Here is a 26,768-nt window from a genome sequence, read left to right on the forward strand (position 1 = left end):
CAGAAACCTTGAACCGGGTATGAGGATCGGAACAGTGGTGAAGTGAGAACGCGAAGCAGCGCTACTCTCATGCGGTGAAGTCACTGATGAACATACGAGGTCGCCCGGTGCAGACATGCAAATGTTGAAATGCATAAGACCTGAGAGAGAACGCTGTATATGATGCGAAGGACTTATTGGAAAGAAGCATGTTGTAGAGATACAGCAACAGAAGGGACGAGAGACAAGGAACTGGACATACATTCGCGGATCCATTGGATGCATGTGTACTGCATTCTTGCAAGTGGCTATTCTTACCGACATTGAATTGCTGGGCAGTGCTTAGGTTACAATAACGTTGATGCTCGTTTGCGTTGTCGTTAGGGCACCAGCTTTAACACTCGCTGCTCATGTGCTCATGTTGAGGCCAACCAAGATGTACTACCGGAAACAGAATCAGACGTGTACATATCGGCCATGCACAATGGAAGAATAAAACACATGACCAGGCTCTACGACAGAGATTTGCTCATGAGTTTGATACAAGATGCACATGAGTGTGCCTAACGAACGGAAAAAAACTACTTTGTCGCAGTCAAAAGAAGTTGATGACTACAAAAGGTCGACGCGACGACTTGTCGTTTCTTTGACACCCCTGTCGCTTCCCGTTGGAAGTACTAGGATGGTGTGCACCGTTACGGTGATCTTGACGTTTTGTGACATGCCCGGGTGCTTTCGTATAAGAATGAGGCGCGGCGAGAAAAGCAAAAAGTACTTTAGACGAGGGTGGAAATTGAACAACTCAAAATCGGAGACCGTTGTAGCTGGATCGGTCGTGTTCAAGCGACCACATACACCGTGTACGTCGAACTCGCCTAGAGATCAGACGTGGTGGAGAGACATGTCTCTCAGGACTTGACCTAAGTTAATTGACAGCACTGTAACAAATCCGCCCGCTTATCTAAGAATGCACTAAGGCATGCACACGTTCGGCTTCGGAAGACCCGAACCCAACAAACAGCAAGCATAAAGATGCCGGCGGCTCAAGAAGCAAGCATGAAAAAGAGGATTTGAGCAAAGAATAGAATGCTCGGCGGAAGTTGGAACAATAAGCAGGTGCGTCGAGATGCGCCAGGATGCCGCAGGACCAGAAACGCGGGACGATGTGACATTCGACCAACGGAGATCGTGGCCTACTGTAGCACATTGGCCGTGTCGTTCCTGCTCCGCACGCTGCCCGTGTAAGTATTGGTGCAAGATCTGCATGCCAACGAGCCTGTCTGGGCAAGAACTGCAGACAGAACGTGGCTTTTCGGTACCCGACCGAGGCTGGTAGATGTCTACTGTACACAGTCAGATGGGAACGCTTCCGAATGCGGCGTAAGGCAATGCAGATCGCATCCCGCGATTCGCATCTCCTGGGTCGTAGTCCTTCATCGAACGACCATGGTTCAGGGGGTCCACACCACACGCGCCTTTTATCCGGCGGGCGTTGGGCGCACACTCGTGGTCGAAGGTGTAGAGTGGGAACAGTCGATGGCGATATCTGGCGATCCGTGTACAAACGTCTGAGGCAAGAGATCGAGGTAGAAAAAGAGGGCGAACTCTATTCGTCGGGCGTGTCTACAGAAGGAGACTGGGCGATTCTGGCGCTAGGGATCCTCGGAGGTGTCAAAGTGGGGTTGAGCTGGCGGGAACAGCCGTCTGAAACAGCCAGAGGTGCGGTGGGAAAGGTGCCCAGCTTGCCTTCGCACGTAACTTGTGCCCTTGTCCATATGTATGTACTATGTCTATAGCCTGTATGCGGCGACTTGTGGGGGCAGCTTTGCTAGGCAGCGTCTATGCTCCTAGAAAGTAGCCTCAACTCTGTGGCTTTGTCTCGCCGCGCGTATGCATCCAGCCGTGTAAAGGGACCCTTGAGCTGCGACTGAACACAATGGTAGTACAAGGCGAAAAGCGGGCTAGTCGTTCCGCTTCGAGCGTCGTCGTGCTGCCACAATTGGCAGTGACAGAGCAGGCAGGGATGGTTAGTAAAGCGTGCTCCCAAGTGACTCTCTCGGTGTCTCTCCCCTGCGCTCGGGCTTTCCAACGTCTTCATCGCCCTGGCGCTGCGGCTGCTGTCTCTTCACTCGCTCAACTTGCCCTGTTCTTCTGCACGCTCTGCCGCTCGCAACTCGCTTAGTCGTCGCTACCGTGCCCGCTCGCCTTTTCGATTCATGCTCCTTCTCAGCGCAATCTACTCTTTCCCGGCAGTCTGGGTGTGCTAGACGGCAAAGCTGACCAAACTTTTGGCGCATGTTGTAGGGTTACATACCCACACAGCTAGTGCACAGCAGGGTCACTCTACCCTACTCTTTCGCCCACGTCCCTCGTCCGCCAACCGCCAACCGCCAACCGCCAACCAACCCAACGATTCCCACGATCTCTCCCGTCCACCACCACCGCCGTGAATGGCACCAGCGATCATGTGCTTTGGAAGGAAACCCGCCGACCCGGAATTCCGGAAGAACGAGGACATTGAGAAGGCCCTCCGCAATGACAGAAAGCGGGCAGAGCGCGAGGTGAAGCTGCTGCTGCTCGGTATGGCGCGATCAAAGCTTGGCCACGCACTCCAGCTAACACAGCACAACAGGTGCCGGAGAGAGCGGCAAGTCGACGGTGCTCAAGCAGATGCGCATCATCAATGCCGGCGGATTCGGAAAGTCGGAACGCAAGACATGGCGAGCTACCATCTTCAACAATCTGGTCTCGGCCTTCCAGACAATTTACGCCGCCATGCAGGAAGACGACACCGACTTTGAGGACGAGGACAACATCGTAGGCCGCATAGCTCTGTGCGTGCAGCGTGCACTAGCTAATTCGCTCCCAGAGATATTCAGAGCTCGTCAACTTGGCGCCAGACATTGGCACAGAAGAGCCACTGCCCGACGAGTTCCTCACTGCGTTCAACTCCCTGTGGGCGGACAAGGGCGTGCAGCTGACAATCCTCAAGGGCAACCAGTATGCCTTACACGATAACCTGAGCTACTTCTTCCAAGACATCGAGCGACTCTTCAGCAGAGACTTCCTTCCCACAGACCAAGATATCCTGCGCACACGATTGCGGACCACCGGCATTTCCGAAACCATTTTCGAGCTTGGCAACCTCACATACAAGATGGTCGACGTGGGTGGCCAGCGGTCAGAACGAAAGAAGTGGATACACGTCTTTGACAATGTCCAAGTAGTGCTGTTCCTCGTCGCTATCAGCGGCTACGACCATGTCCTTGTTGAGGACCGCAACGGCAATCAAATGCATGAAGCGCTGATGTTGTTCGAGTCCATTTCAAACTCAAAGTACTTTGAGAGGTCGGCTCTCATTCTCTTTCTGAATAAGATTGATCTCTTCCGAGAAAAGATTGCAGGTGGTATGAGCCCCATCAACAAGGTCTTCCCCGACTACACCGGAGGTGCCACCGACATCGAGGCGGGAATGGAGTTCTTCGCGAACAAATTCCGCAACCTCGTGCGGCAGCCCAAGAAAGAGGTATACGTACACTACACCAATGCGACAGACACGGATCTTCTCAAGAAGACAATGGCATCGGTTCAGGACATGATTGTCCAGCGAAACCTCAACGCCCTCATCTTGTAATTCCCACCATTCTGAGCGTCACTTGGAAGAATGGTAATTCATGCAGGGATACTTCGACAGCATATGAACACGAAGCACTCACACGCAAAGTGCACGCCGCACGCCGCATGCCGCACGCCGAATCCACCACCGCCCACAAGCGCTGCGAGCGCCGACTCCGAGTATCCCGGTTCACTATACAAGGAACTTCGCGGTCTACTTTCATACTATACCCAGGATTTACTTTTTCTATTTCGACACTGTACTACAACGAGTTCACGACATAATTCCGCACCTTCACGTTTCTGTAAGAGCAAGCGGGTCCACATTAGCAGAGCAGAATAGCGTCCGCAAGCCAGACGAGCGGGCATTACAAAGAGGAAAAATCACGTTCAGTTCACTGTTTTCAAAAACCCACACGTGCAATCTACAATCTGCTTCCTCGCGTATTATCGCTTTGTCGGCAGGTACATCGGTGTGAACATCGTGAACGCGAATTTTCTTTGTCAACCATGTCAGAACATGGTCTGTACGCGCCAGGATTCCGTCGCGAAGGGCGGGGGCGGATGTCGTTATATCGAGCAGTATGCTGCGGCGCCCACGCATCCTAGAATGCATCCTTTTGTGCAGGGGCAGGAAAGAGCCCGAGAAACCAGTTGTCCACAGTAAAAGTTTCGGACCACATCAACAACAGATCTAATGAACCTTCCTAAAACAAACTTCCCATTGTTCCTGATTGCGAAAGGATCCAACCTACATGACTATGCATGATGTATGCAGTAAGTTACGGTTTTAGCTACGACGGGAATAGAAGGGATATGCACGGGTGTGGCGCGTGATAAATGCATGGATGCGGCGTGATTGTAGATCGTTGTAGATTAAGATAGCGTGTTGGCCAATGGGTTTTTGGGGGGTTGCACGTTTGCTTACATAGATGCGGGTTTATATTGAAATGGGGCTGAGTTTGGGCCGGTTTCTGCGCTTTTGCATGTTCGATCGGATCGAATGGTGACAGTTTCTGAGGCGAGTGAGATTTATGAATGGAGACCTTTGTGGGGAATAGTGGGGTTTTGGTGTTTGGGTAGAGCTGTCAAAGATCCCGGATATCACTGACGTATAGGCTGGCTTGGTTTTCTGAATGTTATATCCGATGTAAGGATCTTATACAGCGCAGATCATACATGTGGTGAGATTTTGGGACTGGATTGGGGGGGGGGGGGGGAGACGAGGACTAAGACTTAAGAAGACGCAGCTGCAAACAGCACTATTGTTCAACACGTGGAAGAGGAAACAGCTGTCAATAATAGACTTCGGGTCCATCTTGTCATGCGTTTCCTCTAGACTCGACAAAGCGTTCGTAGCGTGTTCTGTCGGTTGTGACGGCATGTGGTACACGGAAGTCACATGAACGTCGTCTGGTCAAGTCGGTGCTTATGGTTCACCTAGCAGTAACCGACGAAGTCACACTTGTGGAGCTTCTAGTCACGAGCGAGCGATCCTATGATGCCAGCCTCGAACGGTGAGGAGATGCCGCTATCGCAACTCGAGCACCGGTGTTCCGGGATGCGCTCGTGACACTTAGCGCTACCAATCGGGTAAACGTCGGCCCTGACGACGTGCAGCAAGTCCTGACAGCGGCCTGGAGCCGCGTTGAACCTCATTGACACCACTCTCAACCCTCGAAGCTGGCCATGTTCGCGCCCTCATTTGCGCGAGCCGCTCGCTCGACTACCTCTATCTCCACGACTCCGGCAAGCTCCCTCTGCCGTGCGTCACTCACCACCGCATCGAAGTCGCTCCACCAGCGGCGCTACTCATCCTCCAAGTCCTCGATACCACCTAGCAACAAGAAGAAGCCTGTGGAGGAGCTGGAGCAGAATGCCCCCACACAGCTCCAGGACCCAAAGACCGGTGCGGAACTCGACAAGGATGAGGTAAAGAAGATACCGTTTGCGAGTTCGGCCGACAACGTCCCGCATGCACCACCCACCACGCACCTACACGAAGACGGTATGTGGCTGCAGACAACGTGTTGTTACTCGACATACTAACACACAGCAGATGTGCGGTTGTCGACCTTTTTCGCCATGCATCAGCCCATATCCTTCCACCGAGAAGCGTGGCAGCAATCGGTGACAAGCATGGGAGCAATCGATGACCTGTTCAATACTGAACTGAATGGATATCGAATGAAGGCGATACAGAAAACCGAGTCTACCCTGACCGAATTTCTCCAGCGCGTGTCCGCCAGGATGGATATAATAAATCATTTTGAGGAGCAGAAGGCGTCCGAGGCGATGCAGGAGTCGGACATCTTTGGTGAACCTCAACCACAAACTGAAGAATCAATCATGCATTACGCATCGAAACTTCTTCCCTTTATCCCGCCACCGCCGCCACTTGCACTCGATTCCTTTGCGCAACAGTCAGTGCATGCGCAAGAAGTCAACGAGCGCATCACTGAGGTCGATCTCCCAGTAGAGCAGACACAGCGACCGGCCACATTCCGAGAGCACGTCCACCGACGGCGAGGCGGCATGCTCTTGATCAGTGTCAAGAGGCAGCGAAAGCTGAAGATGAAGAAACACAAGTACAAGAAGCTGATGAAGCGCACTAGGCTGGAGCGTAGGAAGCTAGATCGTACCTAATAGAGACACAATATGGCTCACAAGCCCCGCATCTACTGCATTATCCAATGAATCTGTAAATTGTGAGAGGCATCCAAGCGACACGCTTTGCGATGCATCCAGGCAAAACGCCGCCCCCTCCTGCGCTGCGGGCCATGTCTATGATTCGTGCTCAATCCGTCTCGGCCTGATCTGCACAAGGCATGAAAGAACACCCTCAGCTCATTCTTCTGTTTCTCGGCGATTGCGCAGAATTCACAAGCATAACTGTTTTGATCGCCTTGGTGCCCGGCAACATGCCAGCCGTCTCTTTGCCAATAGCATTATTGTTCTCAGCGATAAGCGTCTTACTGCATAAGTTTCTATTGCGCCTTGTACGTTTACCAAATCGCCCTGGTTGCCGTGATCTTGGGGTGGCAGCCCGAACGCATTGTCCTCTTGTGCGTGTCATGATGGCGGCTACAGCTGTCGTGAGGTAGTCTGAAACCCCACCGCGACCGAGGCCGTCACAACAGCGCAGCCTCGCTCTCGGCTATACCCAGGCTCGAACATACCGCGGCGGGCCCTACCCTTAGGCGACGGGTACTAAGACGTAACGGAGTAGCAGCCCGCAAATCACACGTTCCATCGCGCTCAATACCGCATGACGCCTTGGCAGGAACGCTTTACTAGCCTTCTTCCACGACGGTTCCAGTGCTTCCTGCGATGCTTGGCACCGTTTTTGCTCGCGCAGACGTCAAACTCGAGACGTGCAATTTCCTTGGTCCCGGGTGTGGCGATAGTCATGGCGCTTGTCAGGACGGGCAAGGCAGAAGACACTGACAGGTAAGATGCATTGAGATATAAAAGGTCAGGGTATCGCCTGCAATTGAAGGCCAGCCAACTCGACACATTTCGCAGTAAGCAAACAATCAACCTTTCGGTCTCTTCCTTTCGCTTTTCGCTTCTTCATTCTTTCAAACGCCCCGGTCGGCTTCTTACATTTTATCTCACCCCCAAACGAAACTTAGAGCTAGCCTCCACGTTCGTTATACACTCCTTATCTTTTTAAGATCTTTTTTGATTGTACATATTCCACCGTCAATATGGTTTCCAAGACTGTCCTCATCGCGGCGATGATCGCCTACGTCGAAGCCCGTTTCGGCCAGGAGCAAGTCCCCATTGCTGCCATTTCTGCTGTTCAGGGTGGAGACGCCGGTGCTGCGGCAACCATTGCTGGAGCCACCATCAGCGACCTTCTCGGTGGAGCCAATGCTTGTGCTAAGGTAAGGATCCGAGTCACTCATTCTCCATACAAACAAACACTAACCCACACAACAGCTCACCCGCGCTGACCAAATCGTCACTGAGCTCGGTGGCGGTGCGGACGCCATTGCCGCTGCCATCGGCCTCGTTGCCGCAGAGAAGAACACCAACCCCTTTGCCAACGGCAATGTTCAGAACGTCTGCGGTGACGCTACTCTGCCCGTCACCCCTGAGCTCCGTGGTATCACTCCCCTCATCGACCCTGATGTCGATGTTGACGGTGCTGCTGCTGCTCTCAGTGAGCAGTCTCAGGGTGCTCCCCTGGCTGCTGAGGGCATGAGTGTTTTCGACCTCATGGAGGCTGCTGGTCTCGGTGACCTTGTCGTTGCTCAGGACGCGGCTGGCGGCGCTGCTGCTGGAGGTGCTGCTGCAGCCGGCGGTGCTGCCGCTGGTAATGCTAACGCTGGTAACAACGCCAATGCCAACGCTGGAGCAAACGCTGGTAACAACGCCAATGCTGGCGCTGCTGCTGGTAACGCCGCTGGTAACAACGCCACCGCTGGTAACGCCAATGCCGGTGCCAACGCTGGCAACAACGCCAACGCTGGCAACAACGCAAATGCTGGTGCCAACGCTGGTAACAACGCCAATGCTGGCGCTGCTGCTGGTAACGCCGCTGGTAACAACGCCAACGCTGGTAACAACGCCAATGCTGGTGCCAACGCTGGAAACAACGCCAATGCTGGTGCCAACGCTGGAAACAACGCAAATGCTGGTAACAATGCCAACGCCGGTAACAACGCAAATGCTGGAAACAACGCAAACCAGAACGCTGGCAATGCCGACAACGCCAACGACAACGCAGCTGACAATGCCAACGCCGGTAACAATGCCAATGCCGGTAACAATGCCAACGCTGGCAACAACAACAACGCTGGTAACAACGCTGGAAACAACGCAAACCAGAACGCCGGCAATGCCAACGCTGGAAACGCAAACCAGGGCAACAATGCCAACGACAACGCAGCCGACAACGCGGGTAACGCAGCAGACGGCGCAGCAGCAGGTGGTGCCGCCGCTGGTGGAGCAGACTTCGGCCAGTGCACACCCACCATCACCTTCCAGGGTGGTGAGGGCAACCGTCCCGCCGACGAGTTCACCTTCCAGATCGCTGACGAGCTCGCTCGTGGAGGCCAAGGCGAAGCTCTGAACCCCAACATCATCACCAACGCGCTCTGCAACCAGCTCACCAACGTGTGCGATGCCAACGCCGCCGCCGTCACTCTCTGCGAGGACGCCGCTGCCCAGGTCGAGGCTGCTGGAACCCGCAACAAGAGCACTGCTGACCTCTTCAACACTGCTGTTGGCTTTGCCGGCGCAGTTACCAACCCTGATGGTGGACCCGCTGATGTTGCTGATGCGGGTGCTGCGGCGCGCAAGATGCGCAGGGGCTTGAGGGCTTAGATGCCAACTTTTGGTGCGATGGATATATGTACCCTTTTGAAAAATTTAGCGAGAATGCGAGGATAGAACTGAACTGATGCGACTTGTTAGAGTTGGGCTCGATAGGGGAGGAGAGTGGGATGTGTTTTGATACCTGGACAGATGATTTTTATATTTCTTATATGTACGACTACATAGCCTTTATGGCATTCATGAATTACAACGATTGAGTGGCTCAGCTTTTTTACTTTTTCATGATTGATTTGTGATCACACTGATTCATTTCGTGGCTAGTTTCGCAGGAAAAACAATACATATGCGTTCACTGTTGAGTGGGGATTCCTCTATCCTAGCCGCACATCTACCTCTTCGCTCCTCTAGCCTCCTCAGTCTCTCCTTACTTTCCCGCTCCACCTTCCTCCCCCGCTCCTCCTCCAGAATTCTCAGCATCTCCTCATCCATCTCCTCCTGCATCCTTCTTCACTCATCCCCCCTCCTTTCCCGATCCTCAACCAGCATCTTAAACAACCTCCAATAAACCAACGTGATCAATACCAGTACACCACAACCTATCATCGCGTCAACAACATTTGACTAATCTTCTTGCCTGTCGATTTTATTGAGCTTGGAGAGGTAGCGATGGAGTTCTTCGGCAGACATACTGGACATGGCGAGTTTGAGCGCGGTGGCCCGTTCGAAGCTGCTGTTGCGTGTGAGATAGGAATTCAGTGCGTGGCGAGAGGTTTGGAGAGCGTGCGGGCGGTCGGTGGGGTAGGGGTATGGGTAGGGGGGAGGGCTGGCGTCGGTGGTGAAGGTACGTGTGGAGATGGGTGAGAAGGGTTGGAGGGCCTTGATGAAAGACGCTCGAGGTGGTCGTGAGATGAATGGCAATCTTGGAGTGACGCCGAAGTGTCAAGGGGTGGAGCGGGAACTTCTAGAAGTCAGCAATCGCGAAGTGAGCCAGTATGCTGGCTTTGAAGTACTTGGACATTGACCTCCGGGCCCGTGATGCTACGAGGCCTTGTAAGCCCGAGAGCGTAGACTTTGAAAGACATGAGCGGATTTTGTTACGTAGCGCGAGACTGAGTGGTTCCATGACGGTCCAATTTACGGTGCGTGTCTTGATGTCGTGTTGTTGGGATATTACAGTTTTCGCAATGACCAAAAAAAATTGAATGCAAGACAGTAATTATATAAGCTACTTATTGATCTGTTCATATTCACGAGCCTTGAAGGGACCCAGGCGTTGGGAAGCGGAGGTGCGCAAAGTTCCGCAAACATCGTCGTTCCATGGTTGAGCTCGGAAGATATCGTGTACGTGCGGAACACATTAATAAAAGCAGGATGCAATGCGAGCTGACCACCAAATTCTCTCCCAAGTTCTCTGTCTCACGATTGCATTCATAATATGTACTGAAGTAAGATTGAGTTGAGATTTCTGGATTGTAGATACACTTCGCCCTATGACCTTCTGAGATGCGCCACAAATAGTTAGGATATGGTATAAAAAGCACATAGCGATGGTACATGTATGATCCTATTTGACTTTGACTTCCCGTTTACGGCTTCGATGCACCATTCTGTGACCTTAACGTATCGTCAGACTTCAACCGATCTTCCGCTTCTTCGGGTTCTTCATATCGCTCTGTTCCATGTATATTAAGACTGCAGTGATGACTGCGACGCCACTCATGATTAAGATCGCCGTGCTCTTGTCGTTCATCCATGGTTCTGGTGTGAACGGACCAACAGTGAAGTATGGTTGAGCTCGGGTGAAGTCGCGATCCCAAAGGATGACTCTGAAATACCTGAGGCAGTCACCAGTACTATAGAAGATGACCTTCCGTCTTGAACACATGGAACACCAAGTCTGTACTAGTGGACGTTTGAAAAGTCCAGTATGCACATTGAAGTTCTCTGAAGCCTCCAGGCCCCAGTGATGAAACGAAGCACATGAACGACCATCGGGCGCGCCGTACTCCTTCCTGCCAAAACAGCACATATTCAAGCCCATTGCTTCGTGTCGGATAACGTCTTCTGCTTCTGGTTCTCTCACGTAGTTTTCTTTAATTTTCCATCCTCTTTTTCATCGGGTTGCGCGTGCACTTCAGACAATCAGTGTCGGCTTCGCGCTATGGCTCCAGGAGGTAGAGGGCCAAATCCATGAAGCAGTCAGCAATTGGTCTGCTTTATTCAGAGTACGACCGATCTCTCTTTCTCCAATAGAGGTTGTACCATCTTCATAGTACTTCAGCTGATGTACGTGGTGAATGAGCCCAAGTAGCAGCGCTCAGTACCAACGTACTCAAACTCCGTGTCCGCATTGACAATAGCGCGACAATCTCGCGTCGACTACGGTGGGTTTCTGTTACGTTTCTCCACGCTATCCCCAGACTTTTAGTGTCGCTTATTAGTTGCCCATGACGCCGCGCAGGGACCGAAGACGGCGGGCGGAAAGCGTAATGATGGAGGGGCACATCACCCCTCAGTGCATGTATGTACATCATAGCAGCGATCGTTGACAGAGTCGCGAATCTCGCATATGCAGGACAGTAAGCCGCACCACCTGGGGCGCGCGGTGGTCGTTCCGAGGCCGATTGCCAAGGCCGGGAGCGGTGTCGCGTGCATTGTTCGCGGGGGAGATAAGGCCAAAGTGCCTTATCTACACTGACGGGCATCCCACACGACAAGTCACACCTATCTCGCATTATGCCTAGACTGTCCGCCCGTGAATCATATCGGGTCATCCGAGCCCGCGAGGTGGGTCGCCGCGGGTGTGGAGCGCGGTTACTGACTGACTGACTGGTGATGGCGGGAGTCGCTAGATGCTATGCACGCTCATGTGACTGTTGCTCTCGGTACTACCTGGTATTCTGTGTCATCTTGCTTGAGAGTTGACCTCTCCTCTTTCATTCTCCTTTTCATACACCCTTTGCGAGGTGCTATACTGATATAGCGAGCTCCTCCGCTTCCTCCGCTATCTCGAGTCTCAACCGCCGGACGAACGACGTCAGCGCGCCGAGGTGTAGAACAACGAACTCGAGGCTCCCATCCCACATCTGAAGAGCAGAAAGACAGAGTTCATTCTTTGGGAACATTTGCTCAAAGTCGCGTGTGCCTGCTCAGCTTCGTATTGCGGCTGTGTCTTGTGGCTTCGACCGTGTGAGCACAGCACCTGATCGGTCAGCCTTCGCCAGAACAACTAGGCACGCGACACACCAAAGAGAAGTGACGAGCACAACTTCACATTTCGCAGCTTTAACGTAGTTGTGAAGCCTCACCTAAATCTACTGCTCCTTCTGCTCCATCGATGCGAGCATGCCACCATACCTGTCCCCACTGCGTATAGCGGAACCATCGTTACCGGCGAACTGCGAACCTGCGAACCAATTCCTATACCACCTCTCTGCCACGTTCCATACCTGCGTGCCGACGAACCTCGCCCTTGTATCCACGCTGCTGGGCACATGCAGCATCATATCATGGCTATTCGCACAGCTGCCACAAATATACAAGAACCACAAGCTCAAGTCGACGTCAGGTCTTGAGTGCTTTCTTCCTGACAGAATGGTTGCTGGGTGATGTGACGAACCTTTTGGGGTGCTTGTTCACGGGACAGGCATCATGGCAGATCATCATCGCGTCATACTACGTCTTCGTGGATTGTTGCTTGTGCGCACAGTGGGTGTGGTATGAGCTGCTACATCATGGCAGACCGCTAAGGCCCATCTGGGGACGCTGGAGTTCTGGAAATGGCAGTCCAGGCAATGGGCCATCTGGCATGCACCAGGTCACGAACGCGAAGACTCCGCCCAACGACACAAAGGATGCGTCTTCAGACAGCTCTGAACGGCCTCGGTCAGATCCTGTGGATGCGTTCCGGATACCCAACTTCGCGCGCTCCCCAGCACCAGATTCATGGCTGAACTCCCCACAAACCGGCTCTTCGCCAAACCCCCAGATTCGACGCGTCGCTGCATCCAGCTCACCCATGCCCTCGCCCAAGACCGTGCTGTACATCTCCCTCATCTTCGCCGTCCTCTCTCAATCCACCCTCGCAAAACCCATCAGCCCCTTCGCCCCGGCCCCATACCACGCCCGCACCGTCACCCACCACACCATCACGACCTCCTCCACCGCTACTCAAACCGCTGGCAAGGTCTTTTCCTGGATGTCCACATTCCTCTACCTCGGCTCGCGCCTGCCCCAACTCTACATGAACCAAATCCGCAAATCTACCGCCCGGTCTCTCCCCCACGCTCTTCGCCGCCGCCTTCTTCGGAAACCTCTTCTACTCTTCCTCCCTCCTCACAAATCCGTGTGCATGGTTCGACTACGCCGCCCGGTGAAGGTGCGGGTTGGGTAGACCCAGAAGGTTCTAACCGTGAGAACTGGGTCCTCCGCGCGACCCCGTTCTTCCTCGGGGCGGCGGGCGTGTTGATCATGGATGCGGCTGTCGGACTGCAATTCTGGTATTTCGGCGACAACGAGCCGGAGTCGAGAGGAAGGGCGCAGGACGACGATGTTATCATCACTGTTGACGACCACGGCAAGCTCAAGCGCCGCCATTTACACTGGCGCAGAGTCAGTGGGTGGATGCGCGGATGGGCACCGGCGGTGAGTGTGGCTGCGACGCCGACTGTGAGTCGTGCCACCACGCCGGCGGATACGCCGCGCGAGGGCAGTCCGCAGAGTGTTGGGGGTTCGTCGAGTAAGAGCATTCCGATTAGGGGCCCAGAGGGGCGATGCGTTGGATGAGGCGCAGGGCGTTGTTGGGGACGAGTAGGCATGCGAGTCCGAGGAGTTATGGGGCGCTGGGCTCGCCTAGATAGGATTCAATGGCCGTTATTTGTGGATTGCATTTGAGAGCGAGTATGGCATTGAATGCTTGTTATGATGGGCATGTCGATTTTGCATCTACACAGGCGGTTTATTTTTAGGCATAAGGATCTAGCATATGTACGAATTCAACGAAACACATCCATCACCAACACCATCCAAGCCCGTCATGAAGACGTGTTTTCGCATTGCAAGTTCCCTACCCAGCCCCGAGTCCCTAGTCCGGTGTAGTACGCGAGAATTGAGCAGAGAGCGCGCTACTGCGTATGTTCAAAGTTAAAGCTAGATATTTCGCCTCGAAATCTCCTCGCAAATATTAGGGCGAGTAGATATTGGGCCCAGCACCCTGCCTTGTATTACTTAGGAGCGACATTCATGCTAGGTATTCATACGCCAGTAGAAGTAAAGGGAACTGCCTTGTATTGTCGTAGTATATATGTACCTGTGTGTAGGAGAAACCTGTGGAGTTGCGTAACACAGTGTTTCACGGCAGAAGCCTAGCCACGGTCATTGTATCTTTGCCACCTTAAGCTACTCTACGGTCACCTCCTTCACCAGAGCAGCGGGGTTGTAGCTGGGGTCGCGCTTGACGGCCTGGTCGACCGCAACCTCCTTTACTAGAGCAGCTGGATTGTAACTGGGGTCGCGCTTGATAGCCTGGTCAACTGAAACCTCCTTCACTAGAGCAGCGGGGTTGTAGCTGGGGTCGCGCTTGATGGCCTGGTCGACCGCAACCTCCTTCACCAGAGCAGCGGGGTTGTAGCTGGGGTCGCGCTTGATGGCCTGGTCGACCGCAACCTCCTTTACTAGAGCAGCTGGATTGTAACTGGGATCGCGCTTGATAGCCTGGTCAACTGAAACCTCCTTCACTAGAGCAGCGGGGTTGTAGCTGGGATCGCGCTTATCTAGTATATACAGTTAACCAAAGCACATTATGCTTAGACGAGAGATGTGTGACTTACCAAATTTCTCGACATTAAGGTTTCCCCGTACTTGCTTTGGAGTTGCAAGAGCAGTCGTAGCCGACAGAAACAGGAAACCGTGCAAAATCTGAGAACGCATATTGAGCTATTCGTTAAAGGTTGTAGAATTGGTCGATGAAGATGAAGATAAGGATGAAGCAAGATTTCGGAAGGACCTCTGGCTGTTTAAATACAGCATGTGACATAGGATGATATCGTTCAGTGTTCTCTTCGTACCCAACTACCGTGACAAAGTCCAGCGCTACTTAGGTAACGGGCCGACAGCGACGCAGGAGGTCAACATAATGGAAACTAGATGCTCAAGGAACAGTATTTGGCCGAAAATTTCATCAGATAAATGGCTAGCAGTGATGCTCTACCGCAATGTAGTAGCAACGATGGGACACTTTGGTGCTTACAATCACAGCAGCAGTGCAATGCAACGATACAACAACTCTAAAAAATAGCTAATACAATTTACTTGCTCTATCAGTTAAAACTTAAGAAGTCATAATTTCGCTTTTGCCATTACTGTATAGGTCAGATTGTTGTGTTTGCCAAGCGCTCGGTGTCCCACCGGTGGTGAATTTGTGCGTACGCTACCAGAGCAGCGCGGGAAGCTCTAGGAACGGCAATTGTGTGGGAAGATCCGTTAGATAGCGGGCCGACAACGTTTGTCGTAAGAGAGGCGGAAACTCCAGGATCTGCGGTTGCCGGACAGACCCGTTGGGTAGCGGGGTGACAGCGGTGTGAATAGTTTCCGTAAGAGAGGAGAGAAGCCCGAGAAATGGCGATTATGCGGAAAAACATAGTAGATCGCGGGCCGATAATGACCTGGAAGCTATGGAACCTGCATTACGCCGAAATATATAGTGAATGGCGACATCTGGATACCATAGAACCTGCGATTACGCCGAAAGCTTTAACAGTCGTAGGATAACTGGAAGCTCTCAGAACTGCGACTACGCTGAAAGTCTCGTTAGATAACAGGCCGACAGCAACGTAGGAGCTCTTCGAAACAATATGCCTTGCGAGAATAAACGTCAAGTTTTGAATGTTTCCAATAGGTGTTTGGGAATACAACAACGCTAAAACCCTTGCTAGAGACTGGGCCGATAGTAAAACAGATGACTACTGTGATCGAGAGCGGAAGCCCCGGGAACTGCGATTACTCCGAAACTTTAGACAACAGGCCAATAATTACGCAAAAAGTCGCTGCAATAGGGACCAGAAGCGCTAGGAACTGCAATTACACCGAAAAGCACGTCAGACCTGATAGCTATGTATGAATTTAATATGAGTTGTACAACCGGTAAGCGCGGAAGGTTGCACTGCAGATACCCATAGGTATCCTGGAACTGCTGAGGAATACTCCTAGCTCGGCGAGACTACGGCGAGGAATCTCATGGCGTGAGGTCTTGACTTTAGCAGAGCGTGGATCAGTACCGGCCGACGGTGAAACGTCTGGCTAGATTGGTTCTGTATATATGTCTGTAGCTGCGCTTGGATGGATGTGCAAGAATGCACAACTATGGATTCACACGAAAAACTTCTTTCCTCTGATGAAGATAGCGACTGCGAGAATACAGGCTACATCCAACGTCGAAGGAAGCATCCAAAAACCAGGTTTCTCAGTCACATCGTCGGGCTGATTGCCTTGGTCGTCACTAACATTGCTTCATTCATCTGGGGCAGCTATTGGCCGAGGACTGAACTCGAGCATATGAAAGCAATCAATGTTTGGTGTTAGTACTGTTCTTTCCAACTCTACTCCAAAGTCAAATGCCGTTCACTAAAAGTCCTTAGCACCTCTTCACTCATCGGTTTCGTACCATCTCCACGCCGACATGCTGAACGCAACTACCCAGACCGACAACCCATCTCTTTGGCGCGCAGATCCGAGTCCCGAGGGCGACAAATTATGGAAAGACAACTGGGATACATATCCAATACTTATCCCATTTGACGACCTCGCAAAACTAGGCCAGGATCCAGAGTACGGTGTCCGTTGGCCGTATAAAGGTACTAGCATGACAGCAGTCGGCAGTCATGCCCATCATCTTCTTCACTGTCTCGACGTTCTTCGCAAGACTGTATGGGCAGACCACTATTGGCCCAACGGCAATCTGAACCCTGGCCATCGTACCCACCAGACCCATTGTATCGACATTCTCCGCCAGGATCTCATGTGTCGCGCACCCATGGACGTGTATTCTTTCATATGGCTAGAATCGGAACCAGCATCACAACCCAACTTCAACATTAGTATGAAATGTGGAGACTGGGACGGGATGCTCGCGCGGTGGAAGGAGCGACAACTAAGCAAAGAAGAGGCGCACATGGATCCTGAAAAACCAGAGGGAGTCAAGGAATGGCCAGCTCCGAATGCCTTGAAACAAGAAAACGCGGCATTGCTCGAGCTTTGCAACAAGCCAGGCGTCAACTGTACGATAGACGGAGAACCTATATAGCCCAAGGAAATACAGATGGTGCAAACTATGTTCATTGAATTTGACTACTATTTTTTGCCACGCTAGTGTAGTAGGTGCAGACCTACGTCTGACATGATAATAAACAAGCACCAGTTAGTGTGCGGGGCGAACCTAGTTTCGACTCCGCACGAGGCTGGGTCAGCATAAGCCGGGCCAGGGACCAAAACACACCTTGACGGGGGTTGCGGCGGCTGGAAGGTCTTGTAACTTGGTACACCATCATTTCACTTGACAAGAGTAAAGGCGCCGTTGTTTAGGAGACTAGTCTTAATTTTGTTCGTCCATCTACTTGACTATACATAAGAAAATTCATCTCGCAAAGAAGGAACTCAATGTTTCCACCATGGCCAAAGGTGGGAACATTGGAAAAAGCGCGCTACATCGTCTATCCCGTCTTTCCCTTCCCATCGCAGCATCGCACTTAGATGTGGCAGCGGTAAGAGCTGATGATGTCGTTGAAGTTGAAATCAGCGAGGTTGTTGATGCCGGGCTTGGTGATCAGGATGTTGTTTCCGTTGCAGCCGTTGTCCCTGGAAAAATCGGAGTTAGTATGTCACTCAGGGCAGGTGCAAGGGAGGGGGGGGGGACTTACTGGTACACACTGCAGGCGTAAGAATCGGGGCCAGCGGAGCTGATGCTGTCCTGGAAGGGGGAGGCCAAGGTGTCTATGCATGTGTTAGCCACGGGGCGCGAACAAGGGATTCTGAACATGGCATGCTTACAGCAGACGTCGGTGGTGAAAGCGAGGTTCTGGCAGATGCCGCCGAAGTTCTTGTCAGTGCAGACGTAGAAGTTGCCGTTGCCGCGCCTAGGATTCAGTCAGTATATGCTATCTTGGACGCTGAAGGTGGACTTACTTCTCAACGCTGCGCTCCACAGGGCCGGCTACTTGCGAGATGTTCAGAGTAGTGGCGACAGGAGTGCCGGGGACGTGGATGGCGATGCCGGGGGTGACGGTGAGGCTGTCGACGGCGGCACCCAGAGTGAGGCCGTAGCTGCTGAGAGCGAGAGCGATGGTGGTGAACTGCATTTTGAATGTAGGTAATGAAGAAGCTTTTGGAGGCTGCGTGAAGATGCTAATGCTGGACTGTAGACTGAAGCTGTTGGTGCTGTCTAAAAGAGCAGAACCTGGCTCTTATATATACATGTTATGAGTCTAGCGGTCTACCTGTCTTTACAACTGAGATCTACGTGAGTACTGTGACGGACACATGAATTCTCACTCATTCTGCTCAGAAGTGGTAACCTACTCCTTCGGATACGCAGCTGACGTGAGGAGTACTCTGCACTGTTGCCACTTTCTCGATTCTCTTGCCACAGGAGCGGGGATATTCTCCGTTCTATCAATTACTTACTTGGGTTTACTCTCTTTCTTTCATTATTTTGTAAGAAGGATGTTCTACAGTCTAACTGGGACACATAGTAATGTACACGGCAAGTTGAAAGACACATCGCAGATCTGGGGTTGCTGTTCGGTCATCTGGGAAGAGAACGCTGGGTGTTCAAGAGATGCTGTTGATTCTTCTTGCACTCGTGTAGACATGATTCTAAACTGAGTTTTTGCAACCATCGAGGCGGTAAATTTTGTAAGACCGACACTATGCATGAGAAATGTCAACATGTCGCCATTGCGTATGTGGAGAGGTCGGGTATACCCAGCCAGCTGAGCAATAGTGGATATGCGCAGTAGCACGCGCTCGACCCTTAGGCGACATCAAGTGTATGTCAGAGGCGTTATGGTGTGTGTAATTCTAAGCAAGAGAAAAAGTAATCTTTCTGGGGTTGGAAATGCATCTAGCTCGATGCACGAGGAAAAGGAACCTTCTAAGGCTGGAAAGGTGGCGTAAGTAAGCCCTGCAGAACCGCACTATCGAAAAGTCATATAGCTAGCTTTGCATATACGAATGTAACGAACACCATCATCAATCAACAGCAGCATTCCAGTTGATTGAAAATGTCTTTTCGCATTGCAAGTAATCCACCGCGCCCCAAGTCTAAATCTTGCTACAACTACATACACATGAGGAAAGTTCCCAACTCTATCATATGCACACACACGCACACAGCCCGCTCAACGCCGAACAAGTCAAAGAGAGAAAAGGAGAAAAATAGGAGGATGACAATCCCCGCGCCGAAAACCCAGGTAGATTTAGTTGTACAGAGGTAGTCGCACAGAAAGCCATGAGGTATATGTACGTCAAAGCAGCACTTTTTGCAGGATCCAGGACGCCGTTTTCTCGTCCAAAGCAGAGGCTGGTTTAGACACGCGACACATCGCGGCCAAAGACCTTAGCCTTGACCCAGTCCATGATGACAAGCACCCTGTTGCGCGTGCTGAAGCACATGCTGAGGTATGCCGACCGCCAGAATATGTATGTCACGGTTCCACCAGACGCAATGTTTCCAGAGAACCATGAGATATCGGCGACAGCCTTTTCGGAACCAATGTACGCAAGGGAACCCTGGTGGGAGTACTCAAAGGGACCAATTTGCTTGACGCGACGCAGGCGCTTCTGGAGGTTCTTGATTTCCTCGAAGATCTTGTCGCGGGCCTCCTTGCCGGGGGCCTTTTCTTGGGCAATGGAGAGCTCGGCGAGTTGGGCATCGATTTCTTGTGTCTTGGCCATGTTGTTGAACATGCGGGCGAGGAAGGCGCCTTCTTGGGCGGCGACCTGGGCGGTGGGGGCGTAGTTTGCGACGGCGCAGTCGCCGACGGCCCAGACGTTTTCGGTGCCCTTGACGACGAGGTATTCGTTGACGGCGAGACCGCGGCGCGAGTCCTTTTGTGCGGGGATCTGGTTGATCAGGTCCTTGACGACGGGGCGGAGTGCGTTACCGGTGGCCCAGACGAGGAGGCCGTAGGGGATCTTCTCGAGCTGCTTCTTGCCATCGGGGCCGACAGACTCGGCCTCAATGTACTTGGGAGCGACGTTCTTGACCATAGTCTTTGTGCGGATGGTGATGGCCTCCTCGTCAAAGGTCTTCTCGGTGTAGTCGATGAGCTGCTTGGAGAACATGGGCAGGACGTTGGGGAGGGCCTCGACGAGAGTGACGTGGAAGTTATCCTTGATCTCGGGGAGCCACTTCTTCAAGTCGGAGTGGAAGAAGTCTTGGAGCTCGCCAGCAAACTCGACACCAGTAGGTCCACCTCCAACAACGACCATGTGTAGCAGACGCTTCTTCTCCTCGTCGGACTGGTCCTTGAAGGTCGCAGTCTCGCAGCAGTCCATGATGCGGGCACGGATGCGCTGGGCATCGCCGACCTCCTTCAGAAATAGACCGTTCTCGCGCACACCGGGAATACCTTTCTATGTTAGCCTTGCCAATCTTCAAATATCGTATATGACGTACCGAAAGTCGCGTTCTCAGCGCCGACACCAACGACGAGCATGTCAAAGGGAACCTCAGTCGCAGAGGAGTCACCCTTGATCTCAGAATCGTCGTTGATGTAGACGATGCGCTTCTCGTAGTCGATCTTGGTGGCCTCGGCTTCGTAGTACTTGACGGCGGCCTTCTTGTGGCGCAAGAAGTTGCGGATGGGCTCCATGATGGAGCGGTGCTCGATGGTGCCGACGGTACATGAGGGCAGCAGCGGGGTGAAGAGGAAGTAGTTGCGCGGCGAGACGACGATGACGTTGTAGTTCTCCGTGTCGAGCTTCTTCAGGAGAGAGACAGCGCCCCAGCCGGTACCTGCACGTGTCAGCTTGCTATCGTACTCCTGATTGCGACTCTTGACATACCTAACACGACAAGCGTCTTCTTGCTCGCGTCGGGCTCCGGCTGGTCGTGCGGGTTGCGCATTTCGTAGATGCCGTAGCCAACGTAGCCCAGGCCAGCGATAGCGGAGAGCTGGGTGAGCCGCCATGTCCAGCGCAGCAGGCGGAACCGCCTCTTGGGCTTGGGCGGCTTCGCATCAGTGGCAGCCCGGCGGACAGACTGGCGCAGGGCAATCTGGTGCTGGATGGGGCGCGGGGTCCATTGAGCTCTGCTGGCGATAAGAGACGGGCGCTGGGTGGTGAAGGCGCGGCGGCCGACCTGCGACACGAGGTTGGCGGCAGCAAAGGGCCGCATGTTGGGAGCCATTGTGAGGATTGAGGCTGCAGAGGAGCAGCACGCGGGCAATGGCAGGTTGTTGATGAGGGCGATGGGGCGGACAAAAGGTGTTGAGGAGGTCAAGGGCTCGGATGGACTGGATAGCGGCTCCGATCAACTTTTTCGCTGGCGATGACGAACTCAGCTACTGGGTAGCTGGGCGACTGCAGGGGTGCTAGCAGCTTGCTTCTGCGAACGATAAGCCTTTTCCAATTAAAGCATCCCTTGCCGCTCCCGCGCGACCACACTGCAGATTAATTTTGCTCAAGCGAGGTCTGTGTACACTGTAGTCCATCCCACGCCTCAATGAGCATGCGGGTTTTTTTGAGTCCTCTGCACCTCCACGCTCCTCATCAATTCACATGTTCAACTCACGCATCAAGCGCATTCAACATCCTCCAAGGTTTCGTCTAGCACATATATCGCCAAACCATGTTCGGTCCTACCCTTTCCATCCTAGCGAGTGATTGGCGCCAAATGGAGCATCAACGCGGAAGGATAAAAGGATGGCTTCGTGTAGTCCCTCAAAGTGCCATTTAACCGAACCGCATCCCTTTGTAGACATGAGGCTCAAACAGAGGTAAAATTTGGTGGAACCAAGGGTCCAGACGTCTTGACCCTGCACATCACGCAATTCCATCCCACGTGCTTGGGGGTTGAGCGGTGTGAAAGGGTTTCTTCTAGATTCACATGCTTTATGCTTTGACTAGAACCGACTCACTGCAGATTCACCATGCAGAAAACGTTGGACGTGTCAGCATCATGTTTTCTACTTCCTAGGTGGCATACTTTACCAATTCGTGTTCTTGTGTATCTAGGGAGGATAACAGAAGCTCCTAGAGCAATTTGCTGCTTCACGTAACATCTTGATCATTGCTTGTAAATATGTGGTAACTGTCCCGCTACCTTGTCTACGTTGGGCTCGAAAGAAGATATGCGATGTCGGCACATACCTCACCACCCGCCGACCGAAAGCAACGCGCAATGACGCCCTTCATTCACCTCCCGCATAAGCTCTTATCGATAAGACAGCTACTCCGCACCACGCATCCGTCAGCACCCCAAGCTACCATACTTGCAGTCTTCGATTGCTCCTACTCCAATACCAAATCCATCTTCTAAATCCGCAGCACAATGCCCCACGCAACAGCCACCGTAAACGGCGTCCAAGTCGCCTCCACTGACACCTACGAAGTCGTCGACGGAAACATCTACGTACCATCCTCCCTGCTCCCTCCCCTTCCCCTCTCATTCTAACAAGAAGACCAGTTCCCACCTGATAGCATAACCCAGTCCCACTTCACGCCCACATCCACCAAAACCCACTGCCCCTACAAAGGCGACGCATCCTATTACACCATCACCACCAACAAGACCGAAGTCAAGGATGCAGCGTGGTACTATCCCGAGCCGCTCGAGGGCATGAAGAAGATCAAGGGCTATGTCGCGTTTTACAAGGGCAAGGCCGAGGTGGAGAGTTCGTAGAAAGCACACCATATCATTGATCGAAGTGTATAACGCCCATTCCCATGCAAATCGTGAAGTGAAATGTAGTCTAATCCATAACCATTGTGTCGTCGCCATCCACGCCTACAGGCGCGGGCTCCAGCATGACGCCCCTTCCTCTGCCCTCGAGTAATTCGCGCCGCACTTCGGGGCTGATGCTCTTGTGTCCGCGCGAGAGCAGGAGGTCGAGCAACGCCTCGCGCTGGTCCTCGGTGATATCATTGCGATACCGCTGCGCAAACGCCAGCAGACATTGATGCCAAATAACCGGCAGCTTCCCATTGCCGCCCAGGTCGCCCGCGGTGGATTCCGTATCCATTGCGTCCGGCGCAGTCACCACGCCGCGGAAGCGCAGGAAGTGGAAGACGACGGCGTCGATGACTTTGAATGGGAGCGCGTATTTCTTCTCCAGAAAAGTCTTGATGAAGATGTTGCAAGGGCCCGCGGCGTCGGGGTCGGAGGACATTTGCTCAGCGGCAATTTCGCAGCAGCGGTGCAGGGCGACGGCGGAGTGGAGGACGGGCACGGAGACTTTGGCGACGACGGAGGCAATTATGACGGCTTCGCGTTGGGTGCATGCGCCATCTGTGAGCAGGGGAAATAAGAGACCCTTGAAGAATGCGCTGGGCTTGTAGAGCGCTTTCTTCAGCGCGTTGTAGTAGTGTACATTGAGCTTGTGTGTCTCGTTGATGTTGTCTTGCACGGCGGGTAGGAGGACGGTGTTAAGGAAGATTTGCGCGGTTTGGGGTTTCGAGGAGATGAAGATACGGGTTGCGGCGAACATGGCGTTGGGCGTCCAGTTCTCGGGGCGTGTGATGCCTAGGAGAGTTTCCCAGGCTGGAATTGTGGGCAGGATCTTGAAGGGTTTGGGCAGTTTGCCAGACTTGTAACGAGACATGATGAGGCCGATCTTCGAGTAGACTGTACATAATTAGCATGTGGTGGGACTGAGATGACTGGGTGATGTTACCATCAACGACCTTCGCAGGCAGCTCGACAGCGTCTTCTGCGTCGCCTCCACCCAGGATTTCACGTGGCTGCTTTACTGCGCCATCTGATGCCTCGTGTGCCGCAATCTTCTCCAATATAAGCGCCGCCAGATCTGTCCCTGGGCCTTGTGGTTGTGCTTCTTCGCCCGGCCATACGATGGGATTCTCATCCGTCGGTATGAACTTGTTCCACGCCGCCAGATCGTTCGCATCAATCTCCACCTCTTCCACTTCCTCGTCGTCTTCGCCCCACGCCTCGTCGTCATCTTCGATGTGTGCTACTTCCTCATCGTCCACCAGATCTTCCTCACCCATGCGTGACTCGAAGTCAAATGCGGGGTTGGCGCCTTCTTGTCGCTGCACCTGGCTTTCGCGCTCATCCTCCTCTTCTAGTTCGCGACCAATATCCAAGATCTTGCGCGAGCTCTTCGAGTCGACAAACTTGTCGTCTTCCTTCTCTTCCTTGTTGCGCTTCTGGCGCTTGGCGGGCTTTGATTTCCATGGGTCTGAGGGTGCGTACTCTTCGGCGAGGGGGTTATGTCGCTGTTGCACGGCCGCGCCGGGCGATTTGGGTGCTTTTGGCATCGTGGGTGGAGGCTGTGGGACTGGAGGGGCGATGTATGAACAACTCTTTGCAAGCGGTCTTGGATTTTGACGGCGCCGTGAGTCGTGCGCAGAACTTGCTAGAGCGTCGGAGTGTATGTGGTGCTGCTCCAGAAACTTTCGCAAAAGTTCGTCGGCGAAAGATAAAAAGTTACAAAGTTAGTGTGGGGTGACTTTGAGAACCACGCTAGTCATGCCTGCCATCCACAGATCGCCATAGCTCCAAGTACCTTCAACATTACTAACAACACTCACGATGGCCGAGTCACAGTCCAACTCGCGGTCGAACACGCCGTCTCTCGCGCCTCCAATGCGGCGACCGCTAGAGGAAGACCATGCACCTGCCGTGTCCTCTCCGCTGAACCCCAATCCCGATGCTGCGGCGCGTGCTCGACCGAAAGCTCCACCGCGTGAGCGCGAGCAGAGAGAGAAGCGCGAGACGTTGAAGAAACGCGAAGCTTCAGCAAATACGCGCGCCAGTACGCCCGTTGCGAAACCAACCAAAAAAGAGCGCCCCTCGGCAGACTCGCCTATGCGCTATTCAATACCTGAACCCAAGGCTACCGACTACGAACCTCCCAAAGACGGCATCTTCGTCTCTCACGAACCCAACCCAATCTTCACACCCGATGGCAGCGCAGAGCTGAAGAGGCCGCATGATCAGGCGTGGAACAAGAAAGGCTACAAATACACGCCCTGCGTGGCAGATCCGCTGTTCCGACACAAACAATACTATCGGCAGAGCGACTCCAGGCCGTATGGACCGAGAATGAGCCACGAAGACTCGGACAAGTGGTTTCATTTCGACAATACTGGCACCATTGTCACCCAGGAGAAAGGATGGCGAATGGGTCGAGGCAACGTGATAGCTCGCGAAGGGCGGGCATACTACGAGGTCAAGATCCTGCGAGGCATACCCGTGAACGGTCCCAAAGACCCTGTTGACCCGAACACCGGCGAGACGAAACCTGGGCCACACGTGCGAATGGGCTGGGCGAGACGAGAAGCGCCCTTGGACGGCCCTGTGGGCTTCGACGGCTACAGCTATGGCATTACCGATGCACGCTTCGAGGCACAACACCGGTCGCGCGCTTCCAAAATCTTCAAGCCCCTTCCGAAAGGCGCCAAAAGCAAACACATGAAGGCCAGACCACCGCACGGCAAGCCAGCGCCCGTCGAATACATCACGGACGAACACATTCAAGAGGGTGATGTGATAGGCTTAGAGATCCAGCTCCCAGCCTTGTCGCTACACCGTAAGGTCATTGAGGGTATCTACAATCCAGCAGTAGATCTGGGAGACGGATTCGATGTAGCCAACTCGCAAGACCCGCTCGACAAACCCGTCGACATCATCCGTGACCGGATACCAGTCCCGTACAAAGGCAACTTCTACTTCGAGCAGTTGGACTATCAAGTGACAAAAATGGTCGAGGCGTACCATGACCGGGGCCCAGTGCCAAAGATCTACCCTTCGCCAAACCACGAAGACGTTAGTGTGAGATCCTTACCTCACTCGCACATCAAGGTCTACAAGAACGGGAAGGAAGTCGGCATTGCCTTCGAGAACCTTTTGGCATTCCTCCCTCCAGCAAGTGTGCCCTCAGTCGAGGCAGTCAAATCCGGTGCGAGACCTGGTTTCGATGACGGCATGGTAGGCTACATCCCTGCCATCTCACTCTTCAACGGAGGCATCGCACAAGTCAACTTTGGTCCCGATTTCTGGTACCCGCCTGAAGAGATGGTACGCCAACGCGAACAGGACACGCAAATGGCTGGCAATGACAATGTGGAGCAACAAATACCAGAGGGCCGAAAGCTGCGGGCTATTGGCGATCGCTTCAAGGAGCAGATCGCAGAAGATGTTGTATGGGATATCATCGATGAGATCGACTTCTTTACGCAGGATGGAGGCTGGGAGTACAAGGGCGAAACTCCCCAAGATGTTGCCGGCAAATCAACACCACGCGCCCGAGGATTCGCCAACCCTGATGAGAATCTTGGTGTTGAAGTGGGCAAGAGGTACTGACCTGGTGGCTTCCTATCTTACATTGCACGTAGTATTAGTGCATTTACCCATATACCCAATGAAGTATTCCATGTGGCACGTCAATCTCTAAGCTTTGGCGCGTGCGAGTCAGAGATAACACGTCGAAGATTTTAGATACTAAACGTATGCATACACGCGTATTCTTCAGGCAAGTGTGCGCCCTACATGTACAAATTGGCGACACTTCAATTCCGCTACCTCCTACGCTAGAACTAAAGTGGCAAAAGTGCGGAATTAGTGGCTCCAAAATTCCTACTTCATCATCACGCCGCTGTCGGACCTGAACGATTTCGCTTTGCTCTATCTTACCTTAAAGCTGTATAGACGG

The 26,768-nt window shown here is 53.0% G+C and overlaps 13 protein-coding genes across 13 annotated transcripts; 8 read left to right on the top strand and 5 right to left on the bottom strand.

Annotated features, from left to right (window-relative positions):
• Positions 1–2,444: 2,444 nt before the first annotated feature.
• On the top strand, positions 2,445–4,005 carry SNOG_10733 (hypothetical protein; the record flags this gene model as incomplete). The annotated part of the gene is made up of 4 exons (XM_001800943.1): positions 2,445–2,559; positions 2,612–2,813; positions 2,851–3,609; positions 3,674–4,005. 4 exons carry the CDS (start codon positions 2,445–2,447, stop codon positions 3,678–3,680), a joined length of 1,083 nt encoding a protein of 360 aa, XP_001800995.1. The 3' UTR covers positions 3,681–4,005.
• Positions 4,006–5,266: 1,261 nt separating this feature from the next.
• On the top strand, positions 5,267–6,275 carry SNOG_10734 (hypothetical protein). Its single transcript, XM_001800944.1, has 2 exons — positions 5,267–5,602; positions 5,654–6,275. Exons 1-2 carry the CDS (start codon positions 5,284–5,286, stop codon positions 6,238–6,240), a joined length of 906 nt encoding a protein of 301 aa, XP_001800996.1. The 5' UTR covers positions 5,267–5,283; the 3' UTR covers positions 6,241–6,275.
• A 728-nt stretch (positions 6,276–7,003) lies between these two features.
• Positions 7,004–7,122, top strand: SNOG_10735 (hypothetical protein; the record flags this gene model as incomplete). The annotated part of the gene is made up of 2 exons (XM_001800945.1): positions 7,004–7,044; positions 7,074–7,122. 2 exons carry the CDS (start codon positions 7,004–7,006, stop codon positions 7,120–7,122), a joined length of 90 nt encoding a protein of 29 aa, XP_001800997.1.
• A 182-nt stretch (positions 7,123–7,304) lies between these two features.
• On the top strand, positions 7,305–9,143 carry SNOG_10736 (hypothetical protein; the record flags this gene model as incomplete). Its single annotated transcript, XM_001800946.1, has 2 exons — positions 7,305–7,484; positions 7,540–9,143. The coding sequence occupies 2 exons, from the start codon at positions 7,305–7,307 to the stop codon at positions 8,926–8,928; spliced, it is 1,569 nt and encodes a 522-aa protein (XP_001800998.1). The 3' UTR covers positions 8,929–9,143.
• Positions 9,144–10,513: 1,370 nt separating this feature from the next.
• On the bottom strand, positions 10,514–10,921 carry SNOG_10737 (hypothetical protein; the record flags this gene model as incomplete). Its single annotated transcript, XM_001800947.1, has 2 exons — positions 10,514–10,715; positions 10,773–10,921. 2 exons carry the CDS (start codon positions 10,919–10,921, stop codon positions 10,514–10,516), a joined length of 351 nt encoding a protein of 116 aa, XP_001800999.1.
• A 1,767-nt stretch (positions 10,922–12,688) lies between these two features.
• SNOG_10739 (hypothetical protein) lies at positions 12,689–13,665 on the top strand (the record flags this gene model as incomplete). The annotated part of the gene is made up of 2 exons (XM_001800948.1): positions 12,689–13,225; positions 13,249–13,665. The coding sequence occupies 2 exons, from the start codon at positions 12,689–12,691 to the stop codon at positions 13,663–13,665; spliced, it is 954 nt and encodes a 317-aa protein (XP_001801000.1).
• A 612-nt stretch (positions 13,666–14,277) lies between these two features.
• On the bottom strand, positions 14,278–14,808 carry SNOG_10740 (hypothetical protein; the record flags this gene model as incomplete). The annotated part of the gene is made up of 2 exons (XM_001800949.1): positions 14,278–14,651; positions 14,709–14,808. The coding sequence occupies 2 exons, from the start codon at positions 14,806–14,808 to the stop codon at positions 14,278–14,280; spliced, it is 474 nt and encodes a 157-aa protein (XP_001801001.1).
• A 1,747-nt stretch (positions 14,809–16,555) lies between these two features.
• SNOG_10741 (hypothetical protein) lies at positions 16,556–17,217 on the top strand (the record flags this gene model as incomplete). The annotated part of the gene is made up of 2 exons (XM_001800950.1): positions 16,556–17,153; positions 17,180–17,217. 2 exons carry the CDS (start codon positions 16,556–16,558, stop codon positions 17,215–17,217), a joined length of 636 nt encoding a protein of 211 aa, XP_001801002.1.
• A 404-nt stretch (positions 17,218–17,621) lies between these two features.
• On the bottom strand, positions 17,622–18,230 carry SNOG_10742 (hypothetical protein; the record flags this gene model as incomplete). Its single annotated transcript, XM_001800951.1, has 3 exons — positions 17,622–17,730; positions 17,793–18,008; positions 18,058–18,230. 3 exons carry the CDS (start codon positions 18,228–18,230, stop codon positions 17,622–17,624), a joined length of 498 nt encoding a protein of 165 aa, XP_001801003.1.
• A 908-nt stretch (positions 18,231–19,138) lies between these two features.
• Positions 19,139–21,283, bottom strand: SNOG_10743 (hypothetical protein; the record flags this gene model as incomplete). Its single annotated transcript, XM_001800952.1, has 3 exons — positions 19,139–20,508; positions 20,577–20,890; positions 20,941–21,283. The coding sequence occupies 3 exons, from the start codon at positions 21,281–21,283 to the stop codon at positions 19,459–19,461; spliced, it is 1,707 nt and encodes a 568-aa protein (XP_001801004.1). The 3' UTR covers positions 19,139–19,458.
• Positions 21,284–22,091: 808 nt separating this feature from the next.
• Positions 22,092–22,777, top strand: SNOG_10744 (hypothetical protein; the record flags this gene model as incomplete). Its single annotated transcript, XM_001800953.1, has 2 exons — positions 22,092–22,507; positions 22,562–22,777. The coding sequence occupies exons 1-2, from the start codon at positions 22,427–22,429 to the stop codon at positions 22,775–22,777; spliced, it is 297 nt and encodes a 98-aa protein (XP_001801005.1). The 5' UTR covers positions 22,092–22,426.
• On the bottom strand, positions 22,773–24,372 carry SNOG_10745 (hypothetical protein; the record flags this gene model as incomplete). The annotated part of the gene is made up of 2 exons (XM_001800954.1): positions 22,773–23,719; positions 23,769–24,372. 2 exons carry the CDS (start codon positions 24,370–24,372, stop codon positions 22,848–22,850), a joined length of 1,476 nt encoding a protein of 491 aa, XP_001801006.1. The 3' UTR covers positions 22,773–22,847.
• A 274-nt stretch (positions 24,373–24,646) lies between these two features.
• SNOG_10746 (hypothetical protein) lies at positions 24,647–26,419 on the top strand (the record flags this gene model as incomplete). The annotated part of the gene is made up of 1 exon (XM_001800955.1): positions 24,647–26,419. One exon carries the CDS (start codon positions 24,647–24,649, stop codon positions 26,417–26,419), a length of 1,773 nt encoding a protein of 590 aa, XP_001801007.1.
• Between the last annotated feature and the right edge of the window lie 349 nt (positions 26,420–26,768).

Source organism: Parastagonospora nodorum (assembly GCF_000146915.1).
Source record: "Parastagonospora nodorum SN15 chromosome Unknown scaffold_17, whole genome shotgun sequence".
NCBI classification, from domain to species: Eukaryota; Fungi; Ascomycota; class Dothideomycetes; order Pleosporales; family Phaeosphaeriaceae; genus Parastagonospora; species Parastagonospora nodorum.

Bases quoted from the DNA above. Each gene is read 5' to 3' on its own strand.
- SNOG_10734 (XM_001800944.1), top strand. From the start codon at position 5,284: ATGTTCGCGCCCTCATTTGCGCGAGCCGCTCGCTCGACTACCTCTATC. The intron at 5,603-5,653 runs GTATGTGGCTGC...AACACACAGCAG, and splicing joins CACGCACCTACACGAAGACG to ATGTGCGGTTGTCGACCTTT.